The sequence below is a fragment of the Entelurus aequoreus genome, linkage group LG03 (assembly GCF_033978785.1).
Source record: "Entelurus aequoreus isolate RoL-2023_Sb linkage group LG03, RoL_Eaeq_v1.1, whole genome shotgun sequence".
Classification (NCBI taxonomy): domain Eukaryota; kingdom Metazoa; phylum Chordata; class Actinopteri; order Syngnathiformes; family Syngnathidae; genus Entelurus; species Entelurus aequoreus.
This window is the reverse complement of record NC_084733.1, coordinates 47,517,001-47,542,709: the sequence shown is the minus strand read 5'-3', so window position 1 is coordinate 47,542,709 and position 25,709 is coordinate 47,517,001. Positions and strand designations below refer to the sequence as shown.

The following is a 25,709-nucleotide window of genomic DNA, read 5'->3' as shown; positions in this document are numbered from 1 at the left end:
ATTATGTATGTCTAGCTTGTGTGCTATTGTGTGCTTCCCAGTTGTGTACAGTAGATCCTAGCTCCTGGTAGCTTATAACCTACCAAGTTAACCCTTTGTTAATGACTTTTACTAAAATGCAGGGGAAAAATGTGTGTTCTTATTGGAGAACATTTAGATGTTTACATGCTACAGGACAGCTTGTATCAGAGCTTATATCTGAGATTTTAGAAACAAGCTGACATATGGGTTTTTTTGCTGATATAGGACCAATATCTGATATCATTATCAGATCAGGACACTACTACTGTTAAGCTTTGAAGTTGGAAATGGAACTCCCAGTTGATACGTGAAGTGCAATCACAAAAGTTAAACGTTTGAGAGGATGTTTATATGATTTAGATTCGCTGTGGTTTGACTTACTAGCAAGTGAAGATCTCATAGATTTCAGGGCGAGGACACAGGTATGCCAAGAAATTCTTAAAGGCTGATTCAGTGAAGACATCAGGCTTCATGCTCTCATACTGTAAAAATAATACATATTGACAGCGCATAAAAAAGCAACAGAAAGATCTTACCAGGTTGTTACAAAGTCTGTGTCGCAGGTGATGAAGTGACATTTTAGCAAGACTATTTATAGATGTATAAATATTTTTTTTAACCTTTCCTTTGGGGAGATGTGCAGACACCAGGGCACTTTCCACTCTCTTCTTATCAGCAGGGAACATTTTGTATATACTGACAAAAACAGTTTTGACAACATGAAAAACTTTGAACACACACTTTCACAGTTGTTGCAACCTACTTTTTCACCGGGATCTTGCCGTCCTTGTTGGTATGAAGACAAATCCCTACATATCTAAGATGTAGGACAACAACTTTAAACTGAATTCTCAGCAGACAAAAGGCTCAAGAAGAGACTTAAATTACCACTTACATTTTGTCCAGGAAAACTTGCCTGCAGGCGTTAATTCTTGCAGCATTGTAGGCCACTGCAAGAATGTCATCCGCCCAATTCTGGTGCACATTGAATAAGAACATCAGCTCTGTTTGCAAAGTCATCACTCTTAAAAGCAGCATTGATGGCATGTGAAAGACACCAACATACCACTAGAGGGCAATGGCATAATGATAACAATTGAGGTCAGTATATGAATGTAGAGTTTGTCTAAATACCAACAGTAACTGTATTGTTGCTGCTAAAAAAACAAAGCTGGATATTGGATGTTTCAAGTAGGCGGTGTTAATAAAACAGTCTGTGCTTTATTACCTGTGTCACTTTATCTTTGGAGGCAAAGAAGTTATGATAGGTCAGATTGACACAATCAGGACCCGAGACAACAGTCAGCGTTTTGGACAGGTAATTGTTGTCCGGAAAATCCAGGTTGAACACATCGCGGACCTTAGGGTGCTGTGAAAAATATCAATAATAATATAAATGAATGAAAATGATTAACAAATGAAAATTAGCAACGTGCGACTACTGTTTGTGAATATAATAAATATAAGCAACAAATGGCAGTAAAGGAAAACATTGGATCATGAAGAGATATGATTCATGGCTCTATGGACTTTGAGGAACTGTTTCTTTCAAAGAGGCGTTCTAAAGACTGGCTTGTTGTTTTACACAAAACTAACACCTGCTACTGTAATTCCAGTAGTGAAATAAGACTTGTGTTGTAAGGTTTCCGATAAACTAGGACAACTTGTTTTGACTTATGTATTATTCATGTTATTACTATTGTTACTATTATTATTATTATTATTATCATCATTATTACTATTATTATCATCATTATTACTATTATTATTATCATTATCTAGTATTTTTTCATCATGCTCAAAGACTGGATTGAACAGTCATTTCTCAGACTAGCATATGTAGTACTCGGACAAGAGCTGTCCTATCTAGTCTTTTTTCCAACAGTTAATGCTCAAATACTATATGGGACAGCCTGGGCTTCTACTAATGCTTAAATACTAGATAGGACAGCTATTGTCTATACACAGGCTACAGTAAAGACTATACTTAGACTCAACTCCACTCTTGTCTGGGTATAGACTATAGCTGTCCTATTTAGTATTTGAACATGAGTAAAGAATATAGCTGTACGATGTACAGCTACATTTAGTCTTTGAACACAAGGAAAAAAGACTAAATAGGACAACTCGGGTCTTGTCTCAAATTAAAGTAGAGACTACTCACACTAAAGATGTCCTATCTAGTATTTGAGCATGAGAAGCAACTTGTGCTCAAGAGCTGTCCTATCTTGTATTTCATCTTACAGTGGTTAAAAAGACTAGATAGGACAACTATAGTATATCCATAGACTAGATTAGTGTATTTTCTCAGACAAAAGCTGTCATATCTGGTCTTTTTTCATTAGTGTATGCTCAGAGACGAGTTGGGAAGGCTCGAGTCTAACCCTAACACTGTCCAATCTCTACTCAGGCTTCAAGGATAGATAGGACAGCCATAGTTTATTCTCAGAGCAGAGACTTTACTCAGACAAGAGCTGTTCAATCTAATATTTGAACATGATGAAATAATACTAGATAGGACAACTCTAGTCTCTTGTCAGAATAGAGACTATTTAGACAAAGGCTGTCCTATCTAGTATTTGAGCATGGGTAGCAACTAGAGCTCTCATATCTAGTCCTTCAGCATGCAATGATGAAAAAAGACTGAATAGGAAAGCTATAGTCTCTCCTCCGACTAGAGTAGAGACTCTACTCTGACAAGAGCTTGCATATCTAGTGTTTTTTCATCATTTTTTGCTCAAAGACTAGATGGGACAGCTGTAGTCATACCCTAACCCTAACCTGTGCAAATGACTAGATAAAACAGCTCGAGTCTACTATAGCTGTCCTATCTGGTCTTTTTTTCATTATGCTCAAAGACTGCATAGGACAGCTTTAGTCACTAATCAGACGAGAGTAGAGAATCTACTCAGACTAACCCTCGATGGTGAAAAAGACTACATAGGAAAGATCTAGTCTCAGTAGAAATGAGAACTGTCTTTAAGCATGAACTGATGAGGAAGGTGCTGGAGCCTATATCAGCTAAAATCGGGCGGAAGGCGGGGTACACCCTGGACAAGTCTCCACCTCATCACAGGGCCAACAAAGATAGACAGACAACATTCACACTCACATTCACACTCTAGGGCCAATTTAGTGTTGCCAATCAACCTATCCCCAGGTGCATGTCTTTGGAGGTGGGAGGAAGCCGGAGTACCCGGAGGGAACCCACGCAGTCAGGGGGAGAACATGCAAACTCCACACAGAAAGACCCCAAGCAACGGCAATAGAACGCAGGACCTTCTCGCTGTGAGGCACCAGCGCTAAACACTGCTCCACCATGCTGCCTACTTCTATTATATACTGTGGAAGAGATGGTTTTATTTTGAATCGTTTGCAGGGATTGAACACCTGGGTGCAAAATCATTCTCAATATGCAAACCTGATGACCTGGACATGCAAACAGGATAGACATACACGCACGCACGCACGTAGGTGCACACAAACACACTCACACTCACACACACTCACACACACTCACACCCAACACTAATTCCATCCATCCATGTTCTACCGCTTATCCCTCCCGGGGTTGTGGGGGTAGCTGGAGCCTATCCCAGCTGCATTCGAGCGGAACAGTATTTATATGCAGTGATGACATCATCTACAAACATACTTGCCAACCCTCCCGAATTTTCCGGGAAACTCCCGAATTTCAGCGCCTCTCCCGAAAACCTCCCGGGACAAATATTCTCCCAAAAACCTCCCGATTTCCAGCCGGAGCTGGAGGCCACGCCCCCTCCAGCTCCATGCGGACCTGAGTGAGGACAGCCTGTTTTCACGTCCGCTTTCCCACGATATAAACAGCGTGCCTGCCCAATCACGTTATAACATCTACGGCTTTTAGAGAGTGCACAACTGCGCACACAACAAGGAGACGAAGCAGAAGAACGAGGAAGATACAGCCATGGCGACGCCGACGACGAGTAATATGAAGAAATACGCCTGTAAGTTCCAAAACGAATGGAAACAAGAATTTCAGTTTATCCAGGACAGTTCGAAGGGGAAGGGGTATGCTGCCTGTAAATTTTGTAGAACAGACTTCTCCATTGAACACGGTGGCCGAACGGACAAAGAAGTTGGGAAAGGTGGCAATAAATACTGATAAAGTTGAGGAATGCTCATCAAACACTTATTTGGAACATCCCACAGGTGTGCAGGCTAATTGGGAACAGGTGGGTGCCATGATTGGGTATAAAAACAGCTTCCCAAAAAATGCTCAGTCTTTCACAAGAAAGGATGGGACGAGGTACACCCCTTTGTCCACAACTGCGTGAGCAAATAGTCAAATAGTTTAAGAACAACGTTTCTCAAAGTGAAATTGCAATACATTTATGGATTTCAACATCTACGGTCCATAATATCATCAAAAGGTTCAGAGAATCTGGAGAAATCACTCCACGTAAGCGGCATGACCGGAAACCAACATTGAATGACCGTGACCTTCGATCCCTCAGACGGCACTGTATCAAAAACCGACATCAATCTCTAAAGGATATCACCACATGGGCTCAGGAACACTTCAGAAAACCAATGTCACTAAATACAGTTCTACTATGCAAAGCGAAAGCCATTTATCAACAACATCCAGAAACGCCGCCGGCTTCTCTGGGCCCGAGATCATCTAAGATGGACTGATGCAAAGTGGAAAAGTGTTCTGTGGTCTGACAAGTCCACATTTCAAATTGTTTTTGGAAATATTCGACATTGTGTCATCCGGACCAAAGGAGAAGCGAACCATCCAGACTGTTATCAACACAAAGTTCAAAAGCCAGCATCTGTGATGGTATGGGGGTGTATTAGTGCCCAAGGCATGGGTAATTTACACATCTGTGAAGGCATCATTAATGCTGAAAGGTACACACAGGTTTTGGAACAACATATGTTGCCATCTAAGCACGGTCTTTTTCATGGACGCCCCTGCTTATTTCAGCAAGACAATGCCAAGCCACATTCAGCACGTGTTACAACAGCGTGGCTTCGTAAAAAAAGAGTGCGGGTACTTTCCTGGCCCGCCTGCAGTCCAGACCTGTCTCCCATCGAAAATGTGTGGCGCATTATGAAGCGTAAAATACGACAGCGGAGACCCTGGACTGTTGAACGACTGAAGCTCTACATAAAACATCTACATCTAACACAATTTCCCAACTCATATGGAAACAGAGTTTGTACAAGGCTTCCCAAAATGGCTCAAGATAAAAGAAGTGTTGTTTTCACTAACCCCACACCCACCCAATACTCAGATTTCACCTTTCAGTGAACCCTCTAAGAGAGATGAAGATGACTGCTCACTGCTCCACCACATATAAACAACTACTACTAAGAACTAGGAACACAAACCCTTTGCTGTTGATGAGGGGGGAAAAAGATGCTGACAGGCGTCTCTAAAGGATGACTCAGCTTGAGATGTGTGTGTGTGTGTGTGTGTGTGTGTGTGTGTGTGTGTGTGTGTGTGTGTGTGTGTGTGTGTGTGTGTGTGTGTGTGTGTGTGTGTGTGCGTGTGTGTGTGTGTGTGTGCACCTGTTTATCGACTGAGGGGGTGCTGCTTCGTGTGCCCGTTGCTGAATTTGCAATGCAAGTATGTTTCTCATACTAAAGAGGCTTGAGGTGAATATTTGCATACATGCAGAGATTCTTACATAATGAATCACATGTTGGACTTCACTGTAATCAAGTGTTTCTTAACCTTAGGGCTTAACCTTAACCTATTGGGCCACCAGCGCCCCCTAGAGAGGCGCCAAAAAATATCTGTTTCTCAGCTCTGGTCTCTATTGGCCGCAGCGGCACTGAGTTGTAATGCACTTTTCCACCACGTGTGGCAGTAATGACAATATCAAACCAGAGTCGAAAGTGAATATGACCAACACTGTTTCAGGCGATCCCCTCAACGACTAGTCAAAAGGCACTCATGTGACCAGTGCCACAGGGTGCCATGACTGCTACAAATTTGAGCTGATGCTACGTGTCTGCAGCGCTTCCTTGTTAGTTTTTCGACATGTAAAAATGCCCTGTTGTGCAGCATGAGGCTACTCCACCCACGAGAATTGTTGAAAGCTTTTACATCGCTTTCCCCAAAGCCCGGAAAGAAGACAAGTATGGGAAGTGAAGGTTTGTGGTCAACACTGGTGAGTCACCAACTACAATGTCTTGTGTCAGGTCAACACACGACACAACCACTGTGTTTTGTTCAGGAGAGAACACACACAAGCTAATACAAATAATAACAGAATACTTTATTTAATCTATGAAGTGGTTTGACAAAAACAGACTCTCTTTGAATCTCAGTAAAACTAAAATAATGCAATTCGATAACAGTAGAAGAGAAAGTCAAATACAAATATACATTGAAAGAGTAAAATAAACCACATTTTGGGTGTAATAATAAATGATAAAATGAACTGGAAATCTCATGTAAAAAATATACAACATAAAGTGGCAAGACATGTCAATAATGAATAAAGCAAAATATGTTCTGGAACAAAAATCTGAGTTATTGTGCAAAAATATGGGGAAATAACTACACAAGTACACTTATTCAATTACCATGTTACAAAAAAGAAAGATCAGTTGTAATAATACATAATGAATGATACATACAGTGATTACAAATACATTGGAGGCAGCCACCACAGTTAACATACTTCACACAAAAGTAATCATTTGTCAGCGATTGTTGGTCCAAAGCTAATAAAGATTTTCACCCCCCAAAAAAATGGTTTCCTTCTATGTATTTGTTTTTACATTTATTGCGCCGTGGAGTGCGTGTTGGAGAACCCGCTGGTCACTAAACACTGCAGGAATGTAGCAGCAATAGCCCAAATAGGGCAACAAAATTATACTTCCACAAAATAAAAGCATGTTTTATTGTAAGTTTATGAGCTAGAGTATGTTTAGAACTATAATTATATGTGTCACTCTAGATATTTCATCTAACTACAGCAATTGCATGCATCCGGGCACAGCCGCACACGTCCTTGGTAGCAGCAATGGCGCCTGTTGTTTATTTGGCCATACTCTCGACTCTGTATCAAACCAACAGAAGAAGTTTGGTGCTAAAGTCATAGAGAAGTTTCTTAGGCGAAGAAAATTATGACCAAAGTGGTGAAGCTGCATTTTCATTTGCACTTCAATTTTATTCACAGTGTAATTAAGACAAATATTCATAAATATTTTGTTTTTATTTTAGCACTACATAATTGTATGTAAATGTGTTTATTTATGAGTCCCTCGTTACACAGTATATTTGGTAAGTACTTATTTTTCTAATCAGCCTGACCTAAGCCTAAGGTTTATGTGTTAAATAAATAATAATATTTGTGATTAACACATGGGTTCATATTATTTGACAATGTTGTTGACTGCATGTAAGTTGACTAAATATATTTATTGAATACGATTAAAATCAAAAGTAAGATTACTAATGCAGTGTTAATATTAGAGTGGGGTCCATGGCCCTATTTAGAGGAAAAGTTGGGCCCTGAGGTCAAAAAGGTTAAGAACCCTCGCTGTAATCAATACTTACTTTGGGAAGTTTAGCATATCTTCCTGTTCTGGTATCTCTGATTGTAGCAACATCCAAGAATGTTGTCTCCTAGAAACAAGAAGCAGACAGTCATCTCTCTTATTCAGCACATAGGCGCAAGTCCATATATGGACCGACGATGTGGACAAAACTTAGTTTGAGAAATAATATTTCACTATACTACGGGCTTTTTCATATACAATAGGATTGTGCTGCTGTTTCACACAAAAGCGTCCTAGCATGGCTGCAGCTTTGAGCAATGAGGTGGGCATGCGTTTGATGTGGGCGTCACTGTATTTATGATGTGGCAAACAAACTCAAGTACGGCTACAACAGAGGGGGAGAGGAAGCGAGCGAGATCAACAAAGACAAATAGTCCTCTCCATCGAGTGCATTGCAGCTGAGTTTCATCGTGCGAACAGGACGTCGGGCAGCGGCAATCAATAACCCCCACAAGCAGCTGGCACCGCACGATGCAATGCAGCTCACATGAGCACCGCTCTCATATACTGGTTGTTGCATCAAAAACATGCACTAAAAGCTACTTTATTACATTCTGCTCCAATGGCAGCAGATATCCTATTACACGCTTTCCACATGTCTTACCTTGCTTTGATTTGTCCAGTAAAGGTAAAATCCTTTCATGTCCATCTTCATAGTGACAGGAGCAGTCTTGGTGGAGTCCTTGGTGGAGACATTTTGACAGTTATAATAAAATCAAGGAATCTTGTTCGGTCTTGTCAATGGAAACCTTAAAGAGGTATTCTGATGTTTGTTTTTCTACATTAAAAAACACTTCCTTGTGGCGAAATAACATGCAATGGTGGTTCCTTGGTCAAGATTTTGCATAGATGATGTTTTACAGACTGTTTTCAAGCTGCTATCTGACCGTCTCTTCAAGTTGCGTCATTTTGTGGACTGTCTTATTTACGTGGCTCCACTTCTCCTCGTCAGCCATGTTGTAGTTTTAAGCGCTTGATTGATTGATTGATTGATTGAGACTTTTATTAGTAGTTTGGACAGTACAGCACATATTCCGTACAATTGACCACTAAATGGTAACACCCGAATAAGTTTTTCAACTTGTTTAAGTCGGAGTCCACGTTAATCAATTCATTGTAAACCTCTTCCATATGGAGTCTACTGACAGATATAAGTTAGACCTATACGCTATACTTTGTTTTAGAAATGGCAACATCGGAAGATGCATGTGCTTGTACGAGCACGTCTGCCCCACAACAAGAGGATAGAGAAAAAGAAGGAGCTTATTGACTCCAGCTCGGACTACAATGGCGGACTTGCACAAAGCACTTTGGGTAAATGTTGTACCATATATGGATGGCGTCACAACTGGGAAGAGCTACACAAATTGGGGTGAATTCCGAACGTCTTGTTTAGAGGAACTATGAAGGAAGGCAAGATTGTTTTATCTGCTCCATGCCTCTATGGTTTGATTTGAAATTTTATGCAGATTTTATGCAGATCCTGAATACACAGTGTACATTGTTTGAGAACGGGTTCTCAAACAATGGCAACAAAAACTCTTCTGATTCTGATTCTGATGCACAAAAATAGGTACCAGTAAATAAGAAAAGTTGGTTTTGCATAATTAATCCCCTTTAAAATGCAACTTTGTTATGGAAGTACAGAACATGTGATTACTCATAGCTAGTAAGTAAAACATATTAGTCAAATAATTAATATTTTAAATCAGATTAATCACATTTTGGAATTTGGATTAATCATGAATAATCACAAGTCATTACTTGCTTGCATAACTAAATTTTACTTGGGAAAAGCCCAATATTTGTACATAAATGTAATTTTATGGTCAGAATGTCATCCAGGAAAGTTTTTAAACATTTTACTTGCAAAAAACCCGGCAACAGTTGCATTTTAAGTTCTTTCAGGCTGTATTTTGCGGAGGAATTTACCAGTAAGCACACCGGTCGGAGTCTCCTAAATCATTTTTGTACTGACGTATGCATTGCTCTGATCAATGACTGTATAGTAGTTAAGGTAAAGGAGCTTGTAGGTCAAAATAAATAGCATGCTTAATCCAAATGTGTACATGATTAATGTGATGATTTGTTGTGAATGATCACATGAGTTAACTTGTTAATCTTGACCAGGGGTCCCCAAACTACGGCCCGCGGGCCGGATTCGGCCCGCCAGCGTCCAAAATCAGGCCCGCGGGAAGTCCTAAGTATAATAATAAAAATAAAAAATAAAAAATATAATAATATAATAAACATCTGTTTTTTCTTATCCACTTTGTACCGCTTGCTACTTACGGTGTCTCTTAGCCGCTCAGGCAAATCATATTGTCTAAAAATGCACGGAAAGTGCGCTATATACAGTATATCTAATATATATATATATATATATATATATATATATATATATATATATATATATATATATATATATATACATATATATATATACAGCCCGGCCCCCTTTCAAATTGTTTTAACCCAATGCGAGTCAAAAAGTTTGGGGACCCCTGATCTTGACAGTCCTTAAATATAAATAAGTAAAGTGATACATACACTCCAATAATTGTGCATAGTTTTGCAAGTAATTTTAAATGTTGAAGTAAATGGTTACATCTAATCACGTGGGATTCTTTTTGTAAGTACACATTGTAGAAACTCTACAGTACAATTATTAATATCTAAACGTTTTTATAAAGTTACAAAAATGTGTCAGATTTTTTTGAAATATGCACTCACCTCTGACCACTTGGTGAACCTTTCTCCTTTAACCATGTAATCTTTGACCACCGGGGGGTCCAAAAAGTACCTTTTCTTGTTCATTGTTCTTGCAACAATGTTTGCAAAACTGTAATTTATGTGAACATGGAGATAACACTCTACTGCTATCTCCACTGATTGAAAGAAGCACTGTAATGAAGCGTCGTTGCTGCACACACGCAAACACAGACACACACACACACACACACACACACACACACACGCACACACAGACGCATTCAAGGTCACACCCAAAACAATATGAATTGCAAATTAAGCTGACAAAAGAAATTGAATCCTTCCTGAGAACTGTTGCTAGACACCTCACTATGGTAAGTATAGTTCTACACAATAATGAACATTTAGTTCAAGTATAGAATAATGTTTGAAACAACTCTTGTGTTTACATACGACGTACGGATGTATGAGGGGCTGTTAGGGACAATATTCAGAAATACCTCTTACGTACACTACTGAAATCCTCTCAAACACAGTACTGAAAACCTTGCATGCACACTAGTGTGTGAGAATATATTTTCAGTTGTTTATGTTAGAGTGTCTCAGTAGTGTGTGTGAGTGAATTTCAGTAGTTTATGTGAGAGAAATCCTTTCAGTAGTGTGTTTACAAAGTTAAAGTACCAATGATTGTCACACACATACTAGGTGTGGCGAAATTATTCTCTACATTTGACCCATCACTCTTGATCCCCCCTGGGAGGTCAGGGGAGCAGTGGGCAGCAGCGGTGGCCGCGCCCAGGAATCATTTTTGGTGATTTGACCCCCAATTCCAACCCTTGATGCTGAGTGCCAAGCAGGGAGGTAATGGGTCCCATTTTTATAGTCTTTGGTATGACTCGGCCGGGGTTTGAACTCACAACCTACCGATCTCAAGGCGGACACAAGAGGATTTCAGTAGTGTGTACAAGAGTGTTTCAGTAGTGTGTGTGTAAAAGAAAAATAATTGAACCACAACTCTGGGGTCCAAACTTGTGTTATACATCAGTGGTCCCCAACCACCGAGGCCGTGGCCCGGTACCGGTCCGTGGACCGATTGGTACCGGGCCGCAGCCGCCCAAGAACAAAAAAAGAAAAAAAAAAGTTGGTTTTTTTGGGGTTTTTTAAATTACATCAACATAAAAACACAATATATACATTATATATCAATATAAATAAATACAGTCTGCAGGGATACAGTCCGAAAGCACACATGATTGTATTTCTTTATAACAAAAAAAAAAAACATACCCCCCAATTTCAAAGCAAGTTAACCATCAATTTGTATTTGTATATATATATATATATATATATATATATATATATATATATATATATATATATATATATATATATATATATATATATATATATATATATATATATATACACTATTGTTCAAAAGTTTGTGGTCACCCAAACAATTTTGTAGAATAGCCTTCATTTCTAAGAACAAGAATAGACTGTCGAGTTTCAGATGAAAGTTCTCTTTTTGTGGCCATTTTGAGCGTTTGATTGACCCCACAAATGTGATGCTCCAGAAACTCAATCTGCTCAAAGGGAGGTCAGTTTTGTAGCTTCTGTAACGAGCTAAACTGTTTTCAGATGTGTGAACATGATTGCACAAGGGTTTTCTAATCATCAATTAGCCTTCTGAGCCAATGAGCAAACACATTGTACCATTAGAACACTGGAGTGATAGTTGCTGGAAATGGGCCTCCATACACCTATGTAGATATTGCACCAAAAACCAAACATTTGCAGCTAGAATAGTCATTTACCACATTAGCAATGTATAGAGTGTATTTCTTTAAAGTTAAGACTAGTTTAAAGTTATCTTCATTGAAAAGTACAGTGCTTTTCCTTCAAAAATAAGGACATTTCAATGTGACCCCAAACTTTTGAACGGTAGTGTATATATATATATATATATATATATATATATATATATATATATATATATATATATATATATATATATATATATATATATATATATATATATATATATATATATATATATATATATATATATATATATATATATATATATATATATATATATATATATATATAATATATAGGCAATTGTGTAATAATATTATGACGTGATTATACATTAAATTTCATATTTATTTACTGTTATAAGCGGTCGTCTTAGGGTAGCCATAACTGCAAAGGGGCCCTCAATGAAAACGAGTTTGACACTACTGCTAGAGCAGTGGTTCTTAACCTGGGTTCTATCGAACCCTAGGGGTTCGGTGAGTCGGCCTCAGGGGTTTGGTGGAGCCTCCGCTGTGGAGGTCAAGACACACCCGACTCATCGTGTAAATAAAAACTTCTCCCTATCGGCGTATTATGGATATGGCAAGAGCAGAAGTCACACTGATTTGCAGGTGTGTAATTTATTGTGAGTTCATGCACTTTGTTGGTTTTGTTCTTTGAACAAGGTGATGTTCATGCACGGTTCATTTTGTGCACCAGTAAAAAAACATACAACTTTGTCTTGAACTTGAAAAAATATATATATATATTTTTCACTCAAGAAGGGTTCGGTGAATGCGCATAGGAAACTGGTGGGGTTCGGTACCTCCAATAAGGTTAAGAACCACTGTGCTAGAGTGTTGTTATAGAGATGATCTTTGATTAGCTTTTTTGCCAAAAGTCCTTAAAAACAGCATAGCGCTCCTATAACTCTGACATAAAAAATAGACCAAAATCAAAAGTCCACTGTAGAGGACACTGGTTTCCCGGAATATGCAAAATAATACTACTTAGACTTAGACTTAGACTTCCTTTTTATTGTCATTCAAATTTGAACTTTACAGCACAGATAAGAACAAAATTTCGTTACATAAGCTCATGGTAGTGCAGGATAAAAAAAAAGCAATAAGGTGCATATAAATAAATATATATAAATAATATATAAATATATATATAAAATAAATAAATATATATAAATATATGTAAATAAATCAATAGATAACTGTACAGATAAATATATTGCACTTCATCACATGCGTCCACGTTTATGGATGTTTGTTATATTGTCTTTTTTATTCCAGCGAGTTAATCCATTTTGGGGGGAGTTGAGGGGATAATTTTATTATGATGCGTTCAAGAGTTTTACGGCCTGAGGGAAGAAGCTGTTACAGAACCTGGAGGTTCTGCTTCGGAGGCTGCGGAACCTCTTTCTAGAGTCCAGCAGTGAAAACAGTCCTTGGTGGGGGTGGGAGGAGTCTTTGCAGATTTTCTGAGCCCTGGTCAGGCAGCGGCTTTTTGCGATCTCCTGGATAGGAGGAAGAGGAGTCCTGATGATCTTTTCCGCCGTCCTCACCATTCTCTGGAGAGACTTCCAGTCTGAGGCATTGCAGGCTCCAGTCCAGACAGATATGCTGTTGGTCAGCAGGCTCTCTATAGTGCCTCTGTAGAATGTGGTGAGAATGGGGGGAGGGAGCTGTGCTCTTTTCATCCGACGCAAAAAGTGCATGTGCTGCTGAGCTATTTTTACAAGATGTGTAGGGACCAGGTTATATTGTCAGTTATCTGCACCCCCAGGAACTTGGTGCTGCTTACTATCTCCACCGCTGTGCCGTTGATGTAGAGTGGAGCATGGCTGGACTGGTGCTTCTTGAAGTCAACGATGATCTCCTTGGTCTTGTTGACATTCAGGACCAGGTTGTTGGTTCTGCACCAGTCAACCAGATGTTTCACCTCCTCCCTGTAGTCCATGTCGTTGTTGTCACGGATGAGGCCCACTACTGTCGTGTCGTCCGCATACTTCACAATGTGGTTAGTAGTGGACCTGGCGCAGCAGTCATGGGTCATCAACGTGAACAGCAGCGGACTCAGAACGCAGCCCTAGGGGGAGCCGGTGCTCTGGGAGATGGCACTGGAGGTGTTGTTGCCTGCTCTCACAGATTGGGGTCTGTCTGTGAGGAAGTCAAGCAGCCAGTTGCATAGGGGGGTACTGAATGCAAGGGAGCCAATTTGCTCACCAAGTGCTGCGGGATGATGGTGTTGAATGCTGAGCTGAAGTCCAGGAACAACATCCGCACGTGTGTGTCCTTTCCTTCCAGATGTTCTAAGCTCAGGTGGAGTGCAAAGGAGATGGCGTCCTCTGTGGAGCGGTTAGGGCGATAAGCAAACTGGTATGGGTCGAGTGTGGGGGGAAGTCTGGAGACAATATATTCCTTTACCAGCCTCTCCAAGCACTTCATTATGATGGGGGTGAGTGCAACGGGACGGTAATCATTGAGGGAGGAGATTGTGGGTTTTTTGGCACTGGAATGATTGTGGCCGTCTTAAAACATGATGGTACCACAGCCTGGGTCAGCGAGATGTTGAAGATGTCTGTGAGAACCCAAGCCAGCTGGTCCCTTAAGCACCTTGCCCGGAATGTCATCATGTCCTGGTGCTTTCCGGGGATTCACTCTCCTCAGGGTTTTCTGGACATCCGCTATGTCCAGGTTGAGCGGCTGCTCATCAGGGCGAGGGATGGATTTTCTCGCCGGAGTGGTGTTAAGTGCCTCAAACCTTGCAAAGTAGTTGTTAAGGTCATCTAGGAAGCTGACACTGTTGTCACAGGGACAGGGGGCAGCTTTATAGTCCGTGATGACCTGTTTGCCCTGCCACATTCGTCTAGTGTTTGTAGGGTTCTCGAAGAAGTCCTGCACTTTCTGACTGTGAGCACGCTTTGCAACCTTAATGGCACGGTTCAGGTTAGCTCTGGCTGTTTTTAATGCCACCATGTTGCCAGACTTAAAAGCCTTGCACGTACCTCACTGTTCATCCAGGGTTTATCGTTGGCCGGTGTGGGGATGTTGTTGATCACACTGACATCCTCCATGCATTTCTGAATGTATGCAGACACAGACTCTGCATACTCCTCCACACATGTGTGGTGATTTTCGGTGGCGGCTGCCACTAGAAAAAAAACTAGAGAAGGAAGTTGAATTGAAGCGATCAGCTGTTTGAGCGTCTTGTTTTCAACCATTTCTTTATGAACACACCATGCACACTCACACATTTTCTGTAACTTTATTGGCATTAATTTGTCATTCATCATCCGTCTTGTTTCCTTGTTCTACAGTAAAAAAAAAAAAAAGATGGAGGAGTGTCATGCACGGATAAGCAGAGATGTGTGCGGCTTTGCGGCTGAGAGGCCTCTGATTGGCATTTCTAAAAATATTCATCTTTACCTTGACGAGAAATTTAGCACTGACAATTAGGTTAAGATTCAGATTTAACATTTAGATTTAACATTTAGATTTAGATTTAACATTTAAAATTAAAATTTAGGGTTAGATTTAACATGTAAATTATTTAGATTTACATTTAAGTTTAGATTTAAAGTGGAACTGCAATTTTTTTTTTTTTGACTATCATTCACAATCATTATGAGAGATAATAAGATAATATGTTTTGTTATGTTCTTTTTGCAATCTAACATGTAAAAATCGGCTTATCCCAATGCAGTTAATGTAATCAATTCTACCTCTAAATCACTTTAAAAATGCAATCAAAAACTGTCAACAATACTTAATTTATGTTTGTAACCTGTATAATATCCAAACTGTAGCTACATTGTTATTGTAGGAGCAAACAATGACAAACTCTTTTTCTAACGTGGTAACACATCGGCATGCTACGGTAGTAGCCGTAAAAGCTAACTACGACAAGAGATAAGCTTGCTTCTATGTTAGCACAAAATGCGTTTGAGTTTGTAATGCACATCACTGCGATATCATATTACAGTATCTGTAAAGTATTAGCCCACATTTTATGTTTTGTTTGTACACAGCTAGCTCGACAGCATATGCACTGTAGTTGTAATAACACGCATGACATGCTACGTGTGTCATGATCAAAATTAAAATGTGACTAACTCGATGGACAGTTGTGCGTTTGATCCAGCTGGCCGAGGACATTTTCCCCGGTTTATTTGGGGTAAGCACGCCATTTATGTCGAAATACCTTGGCTCCAAGTTCCATGTTTGCAGCGTCAAGTCATGCCAACCTCACTCTTTTGGCTTCCATCTGCTCCAACCTTTCGCCCTCTTCTTCATGCTCGCTTCTATTAGCAACAACTATGGAGCCACAACACTGCCAGTAAGATTTGGTATTGAAAAGAAAAAATAGACATTGTAGAAAAAGGTTATATTGGCACCGAAACAAATTTTTGCAACAAATAAATACAAACATTGAAAAATTACAATATTTTTGGTGGCTGTTTTCGATGCCAATATTTATATTTTTGTACACTTGTATTGTTTTTGTGTGTCGAAAGGTTTTTATGATGGCTTCGTTTCTTTTTTTTTTCTTGGTTTCGCTTCTTTTTTTACAGTATGAAAATGATGGCAGTGTTTTAGCGTGAGGGGTGTGCTCCTGTGGGCGGGCCTTACAACAAGTTTACCCGGAAGCAGTTTTACTGCACTTGGGCATGCAAGTAAAACAAAAAGCAGACCATGGGCGTCTAAATTAAGTTTTAAAATTTTATGGACTCGTATGGCTGCGGTTTGTTATGACCCAAAGATGCAGGAGACAGGAGGATGATGTGCAGGTAAGACAAGTCCTTGATTATATTCAACACAGGAGGTGCAGCAGGGAAGTACACGAAAACCTAGCAGCCTACAGCAAATTGAGTAAGTAACATTTCACGAAAAAAAATAAATCAATCCTCGCACCCTGACTATTAAATTTTAAATAATCCCTCAACTCTAAAAATATGTTGTAGGTAGAACTTTCACATGTACTTGTAAATCCATCCATCCAGCTGCATTCAGGCGGTAGGCGGGGTACACCCTGGACAAGTCGCCACCTCATCGCAGGGCCAACACAGAAAATATTATGTGAAACATCATTTAGGATATCTGAATGTGTCCCCTATTTTGTATTATTTGCAATTGAGACAGGAAATTAATCCCAACAGCGGTAGTTTCAGCACATTGTTTATACAAGCCAAAATAATACTTGACAATACAATGAGACACACAATAAGACACGAGTCCACCTATTTAGAAGTAAATGTAGAAAGAAAAAGATAGATCAGATGTAAGGTTTTACAAAACCCAAAACCAGTGAAGTTGGCACAATGTGTAAATCGTAAATAAAGACAGAATACAATGATTTACTATTCCTTTTCAACCTACATTCAATTGAATAGACTGCAAAGGCAAGATACTTAACGTTTAAACTGGTAAACTTTGTTAATTTTTGTAAATATTAGCTCATTTGGAATTTGATGCCTGCAACATGTTTCAAAAAAGCTGGCACAAGTGTTGGAATTTGATGCCTGCAACATGTTTCAAAAAAGCTGGCACAAATGGCAAAAAAGATTATGAAAGCTGAGGAATGCTCATCAAACACTTATTTGGAAAATCCCACAGGTGAACAGGCTAACTGGGAACAGGTGGGTGCCATGATTGGGTACAAAAGCAGCTTCCATGAAATGCTCAGTCATTCACAAACAAGGATGGGGTGAGGCTCACCACTTTGTGAACAAATGCCTGGGCAAATTGTTTAAGAACAACATTTCTCAATGAGCTATTGCAAGGAATTAAGGGATTTCACCATCAAAAGGTTCAGAAAGGTAATTTCTTCGGTGCAATATTTATTCAAGAAACCCACAGTTCATATTACAGGCATTTTCTGAACGACACACACACAACAAAAAGGACACAAGAGGGCGCCGTATTCCATTTGATGATTGCAATAATGTACCAACATTTGACCAACATTAATAATCCCGATAAAAATGTTTTTAGTCGATAAGTGGGACTGACCAATTATACTCATTTTACAAATGCTAACATGCTAACAACATAGCTGAGGCCCCTTACTAGCCACGCCCTTTTATATTGTTGTCGCCGTGACAACACCCTCACGTGATCTTGCCACTCCAACGTTTTCATCGGTTACACACGTAAGCGGCTAGGCTGAAAACCAACATTGAATGCCCGTGACCTTCGATCCCTCAGGCGGTACTGCATCAAAAACTGACATCAGTGTGTTAAGGATATCGCCAAATGGGCTCAGAAACTATTCAGTAAACTTCTGTCAGTACCTACAGTTGGTCTGTAAGTGCAAGTTAAAACTCTACTATGCAAAGCCAAAGCCATTTATCAACAACTCCCAGAAACGCCGCCGGCTTCGCTGGGCCCGAGCTCATCTAAGATGGACTGATGCAAAGTGGAAAAGTGTTCTGTGGTCTGACGAGTCCACATTTCAAATTGTTTTTGGAAACTGTGGATGTTGTGTCCTCCAGACCAAAGAGGAAAAGAACCATCCGGATTGTTATAGGCGCAAAGTTCAAAAGCCAGCATCTGTGATGGTATGGGGCTGTATTAGTTCCCAAGGCATGGGTAACTTATACATCTGTGAAGGCACCATTAATGCTGAAAGGTACATACAGGTTTTTCTATCCAAGCAACGTTATCATGGACGGCCATGCTTATTTCAGCAAGACAATGCATGAAGTTGTCTCCACAGCTTGGATATGATCGGCTCCCTCCAGAGGGAACAAGAGGATGAACTGCCGGAGGTGGCACAACACACAGCACCAAGGCTAGCGCCAGCTCCAGCACCACGGATAGCCCCTGCTCCAGCACCAAGGCTACCGCCTGCTCCAGCACCAAGGCTAGCGCTTGCTCCAACACCACGACTAGCGTCTGTTTCAGCACCACGGCTAGCACCTGCTCCACGGCTGGTCTATGCGGCAGCACCTGCTCCACGGCTGGTCCCTGCGCCAGCACCTGCTCCACGGCTGGTCCCCACGCCAGCACCTGCTCCACGGTTGGTCCCCGCGCCAGCACCTGCTCCATCGCTGGTCCCTGCGCCAGCACCCCGGCTGGTCCCCGTGCCAGCATCTCGGCTAATACTTTGGCTAGCTCCTGCGGCAGCACCACGGCTGGCTCCTGTGCCTGCTGCTTAAGCTCCAGAGGCGCCTCCAGACACGCCTCCTACTCATCTCACGACGACATCATCGTCTCTGGCTGGCCTTCCCATGGCGTCGCCATCCTCCTCGTCTACGGCGGGCCTTCCTACGGCGCCGCCTCCGTCTTCCTCGTCTCCGGCGGGCCTTTCCATGGCGCAGCCTCAGTCTTTCTCATCTCCGGCGGGCCTTACCACGGCGCCGCGTCAGTCTTCCTCATCTCCGGTGGGCCGTCCCACGGCGCCGCCACCCCTCATCTCCAGCGTCGTCGCCACCGCGACCTCCGGCTGGCCTGCCGCATGTGCAGCTATCAGGCGCCCGCAAGCGGCTCCCGCAGTGGTCTACTCGTGGACGCTTTTTGCGCCAAGAGCAGTGACGCCCAGGACTTAGGCGTAAAACTCTACGGCTGCTGAAGTTCTGGCGCCACTCGCGTCCGCCTTCTCAACGGCCACAGATGTGGCCGTTCCGTGGTCGCCCGCCTCACCTGCTGCAGCGGCATTCCACTCGCCGCCTCCACTTGACTTGTGCCCAGTGAATTCAGGGACAATTGGCCCGGCGACCCACCTCCAAGTCCCCCCTCCGCCCTCCCGTGACTTTGGACTCTTTCTGCTGTTTTTTTTTTCTGGGGACATCTGGAATCTGTCCCTTAGGTGGGGGGAACTGTTATGATCCGTTGCCCGGATCATAGTTTGTTTACGTTCATTTAGGTTGTGATTCACTTGTGGTTTCAGTTCTGTTTTCAGCACCCTTGAGTTTGTGTGTTTTGGTTGTCATGGGTGCTGATTGCTTTCACCTGCCTCTGATTAGTGTTCGGCACGCTCACCTGCTGCCGGGCACCAATCAGAGAGCTATTTAGTCCTGCCTTTTCGCCTCACTCATCCTGGTGCTTTTGTTTGCTCTCATACAACTGTTACGTATTCCTTGTGTTTCTTGCGCTAAGTTCTGCCTTAGTTTTTCCTGGTTAGCTATCCCGTTAGCTTCCAGTGCTATATGCACATTTGTTTTGTATTGTTTCCCATGATTTTGGCGAATACATCATTCCGGAGTTCCTGCTGGGAGAACAATCCGCGCATCACCATGCGACCCAACTGTTACACATATTTGTTCAGAAATCATAAGTCTGCCATGATTAAAACACACTCCTGTTGGTTTGCAGAATTAGGAACACACATGTATTGCCAGAAGTCGAAAGTGCGCTGCTATGGAAACGGAAATCAATGCACAGAAAAAATCCGATTAAAATTTTAAAAAATATTATAATATTCAATAAATATTGAACATATTGTTATGAACGTGTCTGTTACTACATTATATACAGACTTGCAGAGTGTATACCAAGCATTGATGGAGGGTTTTGGGGATGTTTTAGAGCAGGGGTCCCCAAACTTTTTGACTCTGGGGCTGCATTGGGTTAAAAGAATTTGGCCGGGGGCCAGGCTGTATATATATATATATATATATATATATATATATATATATATATATATATATATATATATATATATATATATATATATATATATATATATATATATATATATATATATATATATATACACATTGTCTTTATAATTCGTTTTGTCATTTAACATCAATTAACATTGATGTTCATCAACATTTAACATTGTCACGTTATCGATGGGAAAATTCATTTTTAAACAATATGGTTTGCCTGAGCGGCTAGGAGACACCAAGAGGAACAAGCGGTAGAAAATGGATTAGAAAGGAAAGATTTTAAAAAATAAATAAAAAACAATAAAAATTAAAAAAATAATTTAACTTGGGACTTCCTGTGGGCCGGATTTTGGATGCTGGGGGGTCGGATCCGGCCCGCGGGCCGTAGTTTGGGGACCCCTGTTTTAGAGGGCTTTGAAGGCTACAATAGAGACTCCCATTAGCCTCATCTTCCAAGTGTTTTCTTTAATCATCTTTAAAATCCTAATTAAAAAAAGACATGTGGATTGTGAACAATAGGTAAAATTGTCTAAATTGTCTAAAAGTGAGTTTCATGTCAGAAAAGTGAGCTAAAGTGTGACTGATTTTTTATTTTATTTATTTTTTTACATTCAGCATCCCATAGAAGTCTCCCTCCGGTTGTTAGCTTTCTGGAAATGTGACCCCGAAAACAGTTGATTAATCATCCCTGGTAAAAAGCGGTTTCCTCCCTGGCAGCTGCGCATGCGCATCTGCTCCTTTAAGAGTCCCCGCCCGCCCCCTACTCTGTATTTTTAGCTGAGCCAGCCACTTCATCTGTGGGCTAGGACAGTGTGCAGTGCGCCGTCACGTCTCCTCATCCTTTTTTCATAAATCACATCTCACACGGGGGCCTGCGTGGACATGTCGTGGACAGGTTAGGGACATGCGCCGCGTCCAGCCTGCGGATGCTCGCCGGTGTTGACGATGATGACGATGATGATGAGATGCTGCGCTGCTGCACGCATTATTTCATTCTGACACCAAGTCAGTCCTGATTTATATAAAAAAAAAAACTGGTGTTTCTTTCCTGTCTTCTTTCGTAGTGTGGATCAGAAAAAGCCTTCAAGACGGAGGGGGCGGTGGGGCATCGTGGAAAAAACCGGGGCAACATGAGAGAGCGGGACTTCATGCCCAATATGGAGAGGGGCAAACCTGCCACTTACACCGGGGACAAAAAGGCTAAAATGGCCGCGAAGACGAACAAGAAGTGGGTGAGACTCGCCACGGTCTTCGCGTACGTGTTGTCCGTGTCCTTAGCGGCCATCATCCTGGCTATTTACTACAGCCTCATCTGGAAGCCCACCAGCGCGTCCTCTCCGTCCAAGCCGACCCCGCCGCAGGGGGTCACGGCTCCACCGGCGAACGTCAGCGCCAACGCGTCCTCCTCGGGCGCGAACAGCACGAACGCGTCCGAGTGGAACTCCACGCAGATGTTCGCCAACCGCACGGCGCGGCATCATCAGCAGGGACCCGCCGCCGCGCCGCCGCCGCCGCACACTCCGGCTTTTCAGTGGGATCGCATGCACGCGGAGAGCGACGATGGACTTTACGCGTCGCCCCGCGGAGCCGCGCAGAGATCGCGCACCGTGGGAAAGGAGGATCACGCGGAGGAAGGAGAGGAGGAGCAGGTGGGGGCTGAGACTGAGGCGCCACCGACACCCGCCGGGACGAGAGCTGCGTAGCCGGGCCTCTCTTAGCAACCTTCCCCGGGAAAGTCAGCCAGCAAGTGGGCCTTGGGTTTTGCAGACAGCCGCTGGTCGGACACGACACTCATTCGTCACTTCGTGGATTTACTTTGGACCTGCAACTATAATGACTGATGAATATGTTTTGTTTTAGGCCATTTGTATGCCTTAAGCCCATGTTGGACTGTTTTAAGGACCTTCTCTGTGGATGCTTTCCTTCACTGCACTGACTTGTTGCATTTTGACATGTAGGCTGTATTTACTTCTCACGGATCAAGCCTGGATTTCAAGTAGAAGAATCTTGCTATAAATGAGTTATGCTCAGGTATGTGCATATATGTAAATGTAGTGTGCTATTTGGAAATGTATATAGAAGCGGGCATACATCTTTTGTTGGCCTTGATGAACTTTAAGGATTTTTTTAAATAATGATACCTACTGTATAATATGTATAACTATATCCCAAATAAACAGCCTAAAATGATTTGGTGTATATGGTATGGTTTAATTTGACAGTAGTCATTTAATTTGATTAAAAAAAAGTGGATGGATTCAAATAGGTTCTTTTGACATAAAACAACAGGACACATACATTTTGGTGAGGATTGTGTGGCAGATTGTAATTTTACCCTTTGACTTACTCAATGGGTAAAATTACTCTATCCGGGCGGTATAGCTCGGTTGGTAGAGTGGTTCGATCCCCACTTCCGCCATCCTAGTCACTGCCGTTGTGTCCTTGGGCAAGACACTTTACCCACCTGCTCCCAGTGCCACCCACACTGGTTTAAATGGAACTTAGATATTGGGTTTCACTATGTAAAAACGCTTTGAGTCACTTGAGAAAAGCGCTATATAAATACAATTCACTTCACACTTCACTATCCCTGAGAATCATACTCCACACAGGTGTCAAATTCAAGGCCCATCTCCACATAAAGCGAAATAAAATGCGGCAATACAGAGCTTTTTTGACGGACAAAATGTACTGCGGGCAATTGCATGTCTTTTAAACTTATCTGAACATGCAACAAGATATTCCAAGCATTTTTTTTGGTGATCAAAAATGAATACCTAAACATCTGCTTGTAACCTTGACTTACGATTTTTGTAAGCAAGTTACTCATCTGTTAGTAAAAAATATAATAATCATACACTATTGCGTAACAAGGTCATAATACGTTTATATTCATAAATGTTCACTGATGTGACACTCAATGAAAAAGGAGTTTGACACCCCTGATATACCACTTTTACACTGCACTGCTTCTCTCAGTTTGCGACATTCGTCTTTCCTTTTGATGGGAACCTGAGAAAACTAAGCTACATTGAATGCATCAGTCAGGGCGAGCTAACTATAACATAAGCAGAAAGAAAGATTATTTACTTCGACAAGAGACAGAAAATGGGCCTTTGCAGCAAAGTGGAGACTGAGGAGTTCTAGTACTGCAGCACGGTAGCTTATTTTTGATATGTGAGCAGGCAAGGCAGAGCCTCAATCAAAAATTAATAATGATAGCATTAAATTAACTGTGTAATGAATGCATTTTCTGTATGATTGCGATGTTTTCAAGTAAAAATTGCAAAACCGCTCATTACTGATCAAATTCAGGGCAGAAACCTAAGATGAGGCTGAGCTTATCCTCCGACTGAGCAATAAAGTGTGTTGGATGTGCGTGCATGTTTTTGTTTGTCAGCATTTTGCTGATATAATGTTTGCAGAAACATTTTTTATACACCATAAGTTTCTAGAACCTGTGTAATGTTTTTTATACGAGTGTCACTATATGTTTCTGTGTTTTTTGGACACCAGGTTGCAGATACAGTAGGCAAGTGCAGGAAAGAAGCCCATTTTTATTGAGATCATGACAGTGATATTATTACTCTTGCTAATCAGACAATAAACTGCGAGGTGCACAATACACCTGCTCGCGGTGAAACGTGGGGGACTTACGTGAGCTAGCAAGTGCTTTCTGCCTTTCTACAGAGAGAAAAAACGCCACCGTCAATTGGCGCTGATGTGTCAGCAAGAGTTAGCAGCAAGTTACGTGTAATACAACGTTTTTATTTTTATGCTCTGCTGAATCTGACCGCAAAAGGAGCCGATCATGGGCCTAATCCAAATACCACACGCTAAACAGCGTGTGCAAACTATAAAATTGTGTGTGCTAGTGGGCATGTTGCGTGTGATTGACTAACCCTGCATGTACAATAGATAATTGATGCAGACAGTCTTATTTAAATGAGGTTGTTGTGTGTACAATACGGCTTTCACCATAGAGACACTCATTTATTGCACAATCACGTCATCATGCTCCTTCCTGTGACTTTTTGCTATGTTTTGAAACTTGCAGCGGACATGTACCACTTTTTCAGGGCATTTTAGAAGCAGTCCTGCAGTGCATCTACAATGGAAACCCATTTGTTAGCGTGCTAAAAGTGTGCCCTGGGAGTCGCTGGCCCTAACTGTGAGCTTGCACTGGAATGTTCCAGACGCATGAAAGTTTTTTCATATCTATGAAAAAATAACCTCATTAAAATAACACTAGCAGACACCCAAACGTATCAATTGGATTGAAATTTAGGTGAATTGAATTGAATTTAAGGTGCTGTTTTAATCAGCACCCTATGACATCAGCAGCTATAAAAGTATAAAATTATACTGCTAAAATGTCAAAATGTCTGATGTATTTTTTTAAACAGTCCATATATGTTGTCAAGCATACGCAGGATGGAGCTGCAGTGCGATAACCTCCTTTCTCACTGCTCTTTCTGCACATCCTCTCTAGACGTACTAAATATGGATGCAAAACAGAGGCCGCAGAACAGTTTTATTCCTGATAAATCACACTGTGTGTGCTGTATAATTGAATTGAATTTTCTTCTCCCAGTATTCTGATAATTAGCATGTATTCTGCATATTCATGAAGCAGACTGCTAAATGGATTGCACTCCTTATTTTGCTCACTTAGCAGACACAATCCACTGCACACACGTTTAGTGACTCAGCTTTGCATGCGATGTCAAGTTTGCACGTGTTCAAATGCACAAAAAACTTTAGTAGATCAGGACAGGATCCATATTTCTCCAAACTGGACTTTCAGATCAAACAAAAGACAATCAGATTTTTGCACAGTATTTGAAAACATTTTTATTTTTTTTACCAAAGGTGCATGATTTTCTTCTTTTTCTTGAGATATTCTTAATGAGAAAAGAAAGAAGTTGCTGGCAAAAACAATGAGCGGAAAACAGGCTGGCCAGGTACGAAATAGCTGCTAAAACCCAAG

At 41.3% G+C, this 25,709-nt stretch overlaps 2 protein-coding genes across 2 annotated transcripts in view; one reads left to right on the top strand and one right to left on the bottom strand.

Annotated features, from left to right (window-relative positions):
• plcb2 (phospholipase C, beta 2) overlaps positions 1 to 8,263 on the bottom strand; it is a 107,668-nt gene extending 99,405 nt beyond the window's left edge. The window contains exons 1-7 of the mRNA XM_062041976.1: positions 8,189 to 8,263; positions 7,583 to 7,651; positions 1,250 to 1,390; positions 917 to 996; positions 785 to 838; positions 642 to 717; positions 403 to 503 (exon numbers count right to left, since the gene is read on the bottom strand). Coding sequence (XP_061897960.1) covers positions 403 to 503; positions 642 to 717; positions 785 to 838; positions 917 to 996; positions 1,250 to 1,390; positions 7,583 to 7,651; positions 8,189 to 8,239 — 572 coding nt within the window. The 5' untranslated portion in view covers positions 8,240 to 8,263. The remainder of the gene's footprint in view (positions 1 to 402; positions 504 to 641; positions 718 to 784; positions 839 to 916; positions 997 to 1,249; positions 1,391 to 7,582; positions 7,652 to 8,188) is intronic.
• Positions 8,264 to 21,501: 13,238 nt separating this feature from the next.
• Positions 21,502 to 22,898, top strand: LOC133645685 (putative transmembrane protein INAFM2). The gene has a single exon (XM_062040540.1). The coding sequence runs from the start codon at positions 21,850 to 21,852 to the stop codon at positions 22,420 to 22,422; it is 573 nt and encodes a 190-aa protein (XP_061896524.1). The 5' UTR covers positions 21,502 to 21,849; the 3' UTR covers positions 22,423 to 22,898.
• Positions 22,899 to 25,709: the final 2,811 nt, after the last annotated feature.

Excerpts from the sequence above, each read along its gene's own strand:
- LOC133645685 (XM_062040540.1), top strand. The coding sequence starts at position 21,850 with ATGAGAGAGCGGGACTTCATGCCCAATATGGAGAGGGGCAAACCTGCC.